This window comes from Malaya genurostris, chromosome 1 (assembly GCF_030247185.1).
Source record: "Malaya genurostris strain Urasoe2022 chromosome 1, Malgen_1.1, whole genome shotgun sequence".
Lineage (NCBI taxonomy): Eukaryota > Metazoa > Arthropoda > Insecta > Diptera > Culicidae > Malaya > Malaya genurostris.
The window spans coordinates 118,567,788-118,578,383 of NC_080570.1; the positions used below are offsets into that span (position 1 = coordinate 118,567,788).

The 10,596-nt window shown below is 38.4% G+C and overlaps 1 protein-coding gene across 1 annotated transcript; it reads left to right on the forward strand.

Annotated features, from left to right (window-relative positions):
* The first annotated feature begins 2,166 nt into the window (after nucleotides 1-2,166).
* Nucleotides 2,167-6,460, forward strand: LOC131425584 (dynein regulatory complex subunit 4). Its single transcript, XM_058587583.1, has 5 exons — nucleotides 2,167-4,601; nucleotides 4,660-4,764; nucleotides 4,866-4,890; nucleotides 4,962-5,996; nucleotides 6,058-6,460. The coding sequence occupies exons 2-5, from the start codon at nucleotides 4,762-4,764 to the stop codon at nucleotides 6,351-6,353; spliced, it is 1,359 nt and encodes a 452-aa protein (XP_058443566.1). The 5' UTR covers nucleotides 2,167-4,601; nucleotides 4,660-4,761; the 3' UTR covers nucleotides 6,354-6,460.
* The last annotated feature ends 4,136 nt before the right edge of the window (nucleotides 6,461-10,596 follow it).

Genomic DNA, 10,596 nt, shown 5'->3' on the forward strand with positions numbered 1-10,596 from the left:
GATCCAGATAAAAGGTTCCACAAATTTCTAGGATATTATAAGACCCTTCATTTGAATCTTAGTTTGCGAAAATCGGTTTAGTCATCTCTGAGAAAAGTGAGTGCATATTTTTGTTACATACACACACACACATACACACACACACATACACACACACATACACACACACACACACACGCGCGCACGCGCGAGCTGAGTCGAATGGTATATGACTTTCTATTTGAGAAAGGCAAAAAATCGGCCAATTTTTCGAATCTTCAAGCAAAATCTGAAAATTATCACCATCGCTTAGTTACTCGAGAAGCGCAGCGATCGCAAAAGAGTTGGTTGGATTCTTCAACGCAATGCTTATAATAAATTAATATCATTTGGTTTAATGGACACAATTTTGCATAATAGGTACGACACTGGATTGTAGAGAATATAGCTCGGTTTTGTAAAAGTGCGGTTCTGCTGGTGTGTTTTGCTTGCTACTGAAAGCGATCACTTCACATTTATTAGCCTTGAATTTCGAATGTCATGCGTCATACGAGACATTTGAGTAATCCTAGGTCAGTTCCTCTTTTTTAGTTTGAATAATAACATAAATACAGTAGCGCTCAAAAGTCTTTTGTAGGAGGTATTTTTTCGATAATGTTAGCGTCCTTTTATCGATTCAAAGGAGTACATCAAAGTATAAATAGGCGGTAAGGTTTGCCAAATATGTTAGAGACTGCAGAACACGTCCCATTTGCCTGTCCCCGCTTTGCGACACAAAGAAATTGTCTACTGGATGTATGGATGTATGGTCGGGTACGGGTAAAAATTTTTATTTTCAAACGGGTACGGGTCGGGTCGGGTAAAAAAATTTACTGCTCACTCGCGTACGGATCGGGTACGGGTAAATTTTTTGCCTTTCTCATATAGAAAGGTGAAAACCGACTTTTGAACCGATGCCCGGAGGGCCGAGTGTCATATACCATTCGACTCAGTTCGTCGAGTACGCAAAATGTCTGTGTGTGTATGTGTATATGTATGTGTGTGTATGTGCGTATGTGTGTATGCAACGTTGTTTTTCACTAACTTTTCTCGGAGATGGCTGAACCGATTTTCACAAACTTAGGTTCAAATGAAAGGTCTTGAGGTCCCATAAAAAATTCCTGAATATTATTTGGATCCGACTTCCGGATCCGGAAATATAGGGTAAAGTGGGTTAAAAATTGTATACCACCACTGAAAATGGGGAAAAACCTTAAAAAATTTCTAAATCGACCTCAAATCTTTTCCAATTGACAGTTTTTATCAGTAGACGGTCAAACAAACCGATTTCGGTTATTCTTTCAAGAATCGAAGAATACCACAGTATTATATATGATGGTATGATTGATATGAGAAAGGAATCATTACACCACTAGGTGATTTAAAATAGTTTTTTTTCTGATCGATTACCCGACCATTTGTACTTCACATAAATATGTTTACACGTTGACGAGAATTTTTTATTGCAAAACAGTTCTTCCGAAAAATAAACAATTTGATTCAAGGGGTTTTGACATTCGCGCCTAGGACCAGACCTGACAACTGGCATCTTTTTCCAGAAAAAAAAACATTTCTTTTCTTCATTCAAGTTATGTGAATATTTTCCACCCTACTTTTTGATAACATATTTAATAAGACACACTGTCTTAGCTCTAAGATGTTGCGGTCAGACCCTACTTTCCACGTAGGTTTTAATGGACTGCCATTTTAAAGCTGTTTAATGGGGACGGGTATAGCGTGATGGGTAAGTCGATGCCCTTTCATGCAGCCCACCTGGGTTCGATTCCCAACCCCGCACATAGGGTCAGAAAATTTTTCTGCCCCGAAGAGGCGAATGACCTTAAGGTTAAAACCTCTATAATCGAAACAAAAAAAAAAAAAAAAAAAAAAAAAAAAAAAAAAAGCTGTTTAATGCACAATCCATTAAAAATTATTTGATTCATATATAAAATGTAGTGTAGTACTCATATCACATTCAGATACCAGAAAACTGTTATTTTACATATTGGTTGGAGATTTTCTCAAATTTTCATATAAATCATTAGGATTCTAGCCATAAAAACATTTATTTCAGAAAATCTGCATAGAATTTCTTTGCATTTTGTTTTGTTGTAAAAAATTATAACCAAAAAAAATTCTCACGAATGTTCAAACTACTTGAAGGATTCACTGTTCACCATTTTCAAAATTGAATTTTTCACACCGGGAATACACGTACATTGTTTGATGTTTGGTCAATTCACTTAAACAAACTGATGATACTCTATTCATTTTAGGGGATATTCGCATAACATTCATTTTCGTCACGTATAATATTCAATTTGACATTTGGATCCATTTTACGTGATTTTTCAAGTGATTCGAATGTGAATTTTTATTTGTGTGTCAAGTTAATGAGCACGCTTACTTGTGAATTTAAAGAATTGGATCAAAAGTCGCACTGTTTCGTAAAAAACCATACCTACTCAAAATTGAATACAACGGGTATTACGACATTCTGGGTAAATATGCTTCTCGAAAAATTTATGTAGATATTACTCCACATTTGTGAATGAGTATAAAGTACCAAAGACATTTGAAATCTATTCATGCTTCACAGTGTATTTATATGTTCAAATGTAAAGAAGCATTTTAATGTATTTTGCTTACCAACTAGAATCTGATACATTAAAAAAACATTATTTTCTCCATCCTGAATTTTGGTAAAATTTTTACTACTCATTCGGGTCGGGTACGGGTACAGGTAATTTTTAATCGGGTACGGTAAAATTTTTAATTTTTTATCGGGTACGGGATTTTAGGGATGCAAGAGATAATTGCAGTTCCTCGATGATTACACACCTAATTTTTTTCCACATTTGAAAATCGGTACCTAATAGGTGTTTTTCCATGATTTAAAGAGAACGCCGCTCATGAGCGATTTATTGAAAAACTAAAACAAAGGGTGTTCCTAGTGCCAAAGATTTTTTTTTTTCATGGGTATGGGAGCAGATCCATGAGATCCATGACCATTTGAGATGTCTAATTTATGCAGTGCGTCAATAATATCTTGAACATTGATATGATAAATATTAATGTTATCAACATATTCTGGAAAAAAAATCAAATATTCACGAAATCGATCTTCGGAAAACGTAGACGTCTTAGAAAATAAGTTAAAAATAGTGTACAAATATCTTCAGAGATGTCAGCAGCCTTTCCCGTTTTTAGGGAAAAAGTGTCGCATTTTAAATTATTTTCCACGATTGAAGAAATTGTTCGGGCAAGATTTTATTTTACATTCTGCTTTTGAATTGAACATGCGTAAGATGTTCGATTGATGTCCAACGAAACCTATTCGCTTTGTTAATCGTGGTGTGAGAGATTATTACGTAAAGTTTTCAAAACAAGAACTTTTTTCTTGGAAAAAAAATAAATAAGCTGTCTGGTCCTACCTCAGGTCTTATGTTGCTACACGTCTAGAATTACAGTTCGAACTACTTTGCTATCAATAAAAACCTATTAGGAGTTATTTTCTATTCGTTCTTCTCCTTGTATAGCTTCCTTCTAGTCGCATTTTCACAGAGACGAAAAAAAAATGATCCCATAAAATATTTCATGCCTGAATTGCATTCTATTCATTCTATCCCGACGATGTTTACGAAATAGTAGAAGTACTAAACTAAATATTTGTACTCCTGTCATGTTCTGCAAGTAACCATTATCGGCAGGAGATGATTCCGCTCCGTAGGTAGGTACCTACAGATATGCTGGAGACAAGAGCAGCACAAGCAACGGCAACCAGCTATTTATTTACACAACCATCCATTCGCAAGAAACGGTCGGCCAGAAGACGCCAAGATGCGATGCGGCAATAACAGTAGCCATTTATCTCAATTGATGATTGTTTTATGTAGCTCCATGTAGATATTTGTAGGTACCAACATAATGTTCTTGTCTTACGGTGCACAGGATCCGAATCGTATAGCCCTTTGTTGCTAGAAGGAAACCCATTCAGTTACGCTCAGACCACAATCAATTAGGGTTTCATTTAAACGTTCATTTCAGAGCATCGATGAACGAACGATTATTTATTGTCCTGGTTGAAATTATCTTCAATAGATAACACTTCTACTTCATTCTCGGAAAGCAAACCTCAACACGCAAACCCAATCAAAGCACCGAAAACAAATGGAATACCTCACAAAAAAAAGTACCAAAAGGATAGAACAAACGCGAGCTTTTGCGATCAAGCCGAGTTCGGAAGGACACAAACATGCTGCCATGACAACACGCCACACAAAACGGTTTTATCAATAAACGCACGATGACACTCGGTTAGCCGGCGGTGTTTAGTTTGTGCAATTTTGTTTTTTTTTTGCTTTTCATTCCATCCGAAGCTAGTTAATTGCTTTTCTCCGTACGGCGAGTGTTCCGGATATTCCCAGTGGGAAAATCAAGTTGTCACATCCGTTCGCGACATCACGTCCGAAGCACGAAGCGACCCCGTAGTTGGCAAATTGGTTCCGACGAAAGGATTAAACATTCATGTGATTTATTTATCGATTCGAACATTGCTTTCCGCCGGGAAGTTGTCCAATTTGGTGTGCACATTTTTTTTGTTTCCGTTTCTCTATTTGTGATATGCTTGCTTTATTTTAGAATTTAGATGCATTGATAATCGAGGCAGTTATTTTTGGACTACTTCAACGACACAAAACTTCAAAAAAGTGATCTTGATTGTTCCATAGTCGACAATTTGAAATGGTGAGTTTGAATTCGGGTTTTTCCCGATCAAATATTTAAGTATTCCTAACATAAACATCACCTCCTATGATCTATGCTTTCTAAATCATCCTTCTTCGCAGGGACCCAAAAAAGGCAAAGGAAGCAGTAAGTATCGTTTCTGCACTCAAAAACCTGTGGTGCATAGCCATAATCCCCATCTATTCCGGTCCTTCCAGCGGTCATCGATGGCGTCGACACGTCCAGCATGTCCCGGGAGCAGCTGGAGCAGTTTGCGCTCCGGCTGCGGAACGAGATGGAACGGGAACGCGAGGAGCGCAACTTCTTCCAGCTGGAACGGGACAAGCTGCGGACGTTCTGGGAAATCACCCGCAAACAGCTGGAGGAAGCAAAAGCGACCATTCGCAGCAAGGAACGCGATGTCGAGGTGGCCCAGGAACTGGCCGATCAGGACACCAAAAATGTGATGCAGGAAATGAAACACCTCCAGTACGAGCATCAGTCGCACATCGGTGAGCTGAAGGCGGAAATGATGACACAGCTCAAGATGGCCCAGGAGGATCACGCTCTGCAGGAACGGGATTTGCTCAACGATAAGCGTGAGCTTAGGCGGTTACTCAGGGAAAAGGAAGAGAACGGAGAGCTTGAGGTTCAACAGCTAAAGCTGAAGCATAGCGAATTGTTGAGCGAGGAACGATCGCGCTTCAAAAAAGAAGTCGAAGCAATGATGAAACTGTATGAGCAGAAGCTACAAAATTACAAAGAAGAAGCCGAAATTCGACACGAAATGGAGTTATCCGAAGTAGAGGAGCGGAAAAACGCTCAAATCGCCGAACTGATTCAGTCGAATGAAAATGCCTACAAAGAGATGAAAGGCTACTACAATGACATTACACTGAACAATTTGGCGCTCATCAACAGCATGAAGGAGCAAATGGAAGAAATGAGGGTTCAGGTTGATAAAGATATGAAAAATCATTCAGAAGTGATGGCAGAAAATCGAAAGCTAGTGGAACCATTGAAACAAGCCCGCTCGGAGTTGATTGAGCTACGCAAGAAGCTTCAGTATTATGATCGCGATAAGGCCACCTTGAATCGGGTAAAAACTCGTCTTAGTACCACTCAGAAGCAGCTAAGCAGCCTGAAACTGGAATCGGACGTACTGCAGATGAGATGTGAAAAACTGGTCGAAGAGCGCGATCAACTGAAGAGCATGTTCGAGAAGTCGATTCTTGAGTCGCAGCAAAAGTCGGGTATGTTGAGTTCGTGAGAGCTGAAAGTTTTACCCAATAACTGTTTGTTTTTCTCATTTAGGATTGAAAAATTCCCTCCTGGAGCGAAAGCTGGAGTACATCGAGAAGCAAACCGAACAGCGAGAGGCTATCCTCGGTGAAGTTCTGTCACTTGCTGGCATAGAACCGCAATCTCTGAGCATACGGATCGAAAAATTGTTGGTTCAGAAAAACGATAAAATTCAAGATTTGCGGTACGAGTTTGCCCGGGTTAGCAAGATGTACGACGATCTCCTGTCGTTGATAGAGTCTAAGTTGTCTAAATTTGGCATCACGCTGAAGGATCTTGAGCTGGGCAATCTTCAAGTGGAGAAATAGCAAATAGTTTGTTGTCGAAGTTTGTATTTTTGAATTTGTATTTGTTTTTTGACCACCGAGTGTTCATTGTTTGCTTGTACACAATAAACTATGACATGACAGGAAAGAATAACAATAACAATTTAGCATCAATCGAAACAAGTAATCATTGGAAGGTGCCTTAAAATCCGCTTTCTCAACCGGAGAGCATTTCGCAGTGCTTCTCATCAAAATCACCACATTCATACCTCAGCCGCGCTTCGCAAATGATGCTCAAGAAGCCTTTCAGTAAAATAAATGAAATCTGATATCCCTGCCTGAAACCATACTGATGGCGTCGTCTTCTGTTAAACTGAACCACACGAATTCGATATTTGACCAGATATTTGACCAGATTCGATAGAAAATCGAGCAACATGCAGTTTGTGTGAATGAAATAATTAGAAAATTTGCTGGCCGTGATAGGGTTATAGTTCTGGGTGACTATAATCTTCCGCTGCTACACTGGAGCTTCGACGATGAAGTCGGTTGCCTACTACCTAGCAATGCAGCTTCAGTAAATGAAATTTTATTCGTTGAAATGATGATCGCTTCTGGTTTACAACAGATAAATTATTTGACAAATCAGAATGGTAAACTGCTTGACCTAGCATTCGTTAGCTGGACCAGTGATTGTGAAGTTTTTGTACCCTCTTCGTCTCTGTTGAGATTGGATCGCCATCATCCTCCCTTCGTATTAAAAATAGAAGTCTCACTTTCTTCGCATGTGGATGTCGAGGAAGACACGCTCTACGATTTCAATCGGTGTGACTACCATGAATTAAATGCGGAAATTTCACGTATAAACTGGGTTGATATACTGACGCATGAAACATTAGATGAAGCAGTTGAAAAGTTTTACCGTAAGCTAGATTCTATTTTTCAACACCTCGTTCCTCGACATATACGTCACTCAAGTAACAAACGACCTTGGTGGAACAGTGAGCTTCGCAACCTTCGGAACCGCCTAAGAAAGGCTCGTTTTTTCGGACAAAATGTGAAAATGATAAATTGCTCGTGCGAGATTCGGAACGTCAGTTCGATTCACTCAATGCATCGTGTTTTCGGATTTATATATCTCGACTGGAAAGTAACTTCAAATCTGATCCAAAACAATTTTGGTTTTATCTTCGGAATAAAACGTCTTCTCATGGAATTCCCGAAAATGTTTTCTACGGGAATCACTCGTCTTCAGCAGCTTTAGATTCAGCTAACCTATTCGCGTCTTTCTTTCAAAGTGTGCTAAGTAATAACTCACCACCTTTGTCTGAATCGTACCTGAATAGCCTACCGATGTATAATCTGAACTTACCAGCGATTGTGTTCACGGCAAGTGAAGTGTATACTAATCTGCAACGTGTCAATGGATCAAAAGGACCAGGATCGGATGGATTGCCACCTTCATTTATAAAAGAATGCTCTTCTGCCTTAGCTTTGCCGACTTCACTGCTTTTCAATCGTTCCTTAATTGAGAAGTATTTTCCGGCGAAGTGGAAAGAAGCTTTAATCGTTCCGATTCATAAAACTGGTATCGTTCATGACGTCGATAACTACAGAGGCATTTCCATTCTGAGTTGCTTACCAAAAGTTTTCGAACGTATGCTGTTGGAGTATCTTTATCCCGCAGTAAAGCACATTATCAACACTGAACAGCATGGCTTTGTCAGAAAACGATCAACAACGACTAATATGATGAGCTACGTTTCTATACTGATTGACAAACTCGAGAAACGACAACAAGTTGATGCGTTGTACGTTGATTTCTCTAAAGCTTTCGATTGTGTACCCCATCTGCTCGCAATAGAAAAATTGAGGCGTGGTGGTTTCCCCGACTGGCTGACAGATTGGATTTTTTCGTATCTCACAAATCGCATAGCCTCAGTTCGTGTAGGATCTATTCTTTCTGATCCTTTCAACATTATATCAGGTGTTCCCCAAGGAAGCCATCTAGGTCCACTACTCTTCGTATTGTTCGTGAATGACCTATGTAGAGAATTATCGTCGCCTAAAGTAATGTATGCAGACGATCTCAAAGTGTATCGCATCATTACTAGCCTTGTGGATTGCTGTGCCTTACAAATGGACGTTGACAAAGTTATTGACTGGTGTGACAGAAACGGTATGAGTATTAACATCAAAAATTGCGGTGCAATTACTATCTCACGATCGCAATCTCCGATCGTATTTGAATACTCTATGATGGCTGTTCCAGTTCAACGCGTTTCTGCTGTCAAAGATTTGGGCATCGTCTTTAATCGTAAGCTTCGTTTCATTCAATTTGCACTACGACGACTTCCATGGCAAAACCGTCTTCAATTACCTAGCTACGAAAATCGCTGCGCTCTGATTAATCTTCCTACAGTACAAAACAGACGAATTTTTCTTCAGCGACTGTTTGTCTTCGACTTGCTTTCAAATAACATCGACTGCCCAGCGCTTTTGGAGAGATTGCATTTTAATATTCCTGGAAGATCATTGCGGAGAACAGACTTTCTTCGACGATCAGTCAGTCCATCAGCACACAGGATCACACTTTTTAAGGATCAAGTGTGAACCAAGTTTATTGATGTTAGTAATTTGTATAATCGTAGAATATTCCTGTTCTGGAAGCTGTTCAAGAATCTAGATGTAGACCCTGTACCCGGTAATCATACTTTATCAGCTTCTTGTGAGAATGGCCAAATTGATTTGTTTATCCCACGATTCAAAGTTAACACAGTCTTGTAAGATTTTTAGTTCGATAAACGATTGTAGACGACATTTCTTGAATGCTGATGCTGGGATTCCGCTTGTAGTAGATGGCAACTCTTCTCGACGCTTTTGCGAAAACCATTCCCCCCTCGATTTAGACTTACTGACTGTCGATTTCCGAACATTTTTATCACATAGGAAACAGTTAATTTGTCCACCACATTCAATAACTTCGACAACGTTGCACCTTTCCTGTTGAACGAAGATTCAATGTAGTTTAGGTTACGAAACTGAGAAATCACTTAATTATTACTGAGTGGGAAGATTTGTGAGCTTTTCCAACGACCATAGAACCAAATACTAACAAAATTGATAAATCTTCAAACTAAAACTTGTGTCTTGATTTTCTGTGAATCGTAAATAATCGGTTTGATCTCAAATAATCTGCTTGATATCAAATATTTTTGTTTTTTCCTCTCACACACACAAAAAGTAAAACCAAAACCATCAATGTTTCAAAAAGGTACTTTTGGGCGAGAGTTGAACACGGTCAATAAGATCGGTAAATACGCGTTTCAAACATCAAGATTTATAGCGGCCCTTACACGATCATTAAAAGTGTCATTACTAAAAAGTAATGGCACTTTTAATGATCGTGTAAGGTCTACGAGTTCAGTAATGACACGAGTAATGATGGAATTCCGGATTTTCCATCATTACCAACATCATTTCTTCTTATTTTTTTGTGGAAGTGCTGAATATCTTTAGAACTATATGCGAAAAAATGACAAAGTGTAGATTTAAATTGTTAATATATCATTAACCTTAACGTTTCAATGGCAAATCAAATTTATTTTCAGCTAAACGAAAATAAAAATATTGCTTTTGCTATTGCTGGAGTAGTTACAAATACTCATCATTAATAATGAACGTGTAATGCTAAAAAGTAATGATGTACAGTAATGCAGTAATGACGAGCGTTTGAGCAGAAGTGTCATTACTTAGTAATGACACTTTCAATGATCGTGTAAGGGCCGCTTATAACCAATTTCTGTAACCGACTGAGCCACATAAATATGAGAAACTTGTGTTAATCTTTGTATGTAATTTCGAGCATTAGCGGCCCTTACACGATCATTAAAAGTGTCATTACTAAGTAATGACACTTCTGCTCAAACGCTCGGCATTACTGTACATCATTACTTTTTAGCATTACACGTTCATTATTAATGATGAGTATTTGTAACTACTCCAGCAATAGCAATAGCAATATTTTTAATTTCGTTTAGCTGAAAATAAATTTGATTTGCCATTGAAACGTTAAGGTGAAATATTAACAATTTAAATCTACACTTTGTCATTTTTTCGCGTATAGTTCTAAAGATATTCAGCACTTCCACAAAAAAAATAAGAAGAAGAAATAATGTTTGTAATGATGGAAACTCCAGAATTCCATCATTACTCGTGTCATTACTGAACTCGTTGACCTTACACGATCATTAAAAGTGCCATTACTTTTTAGTAATGACACTTT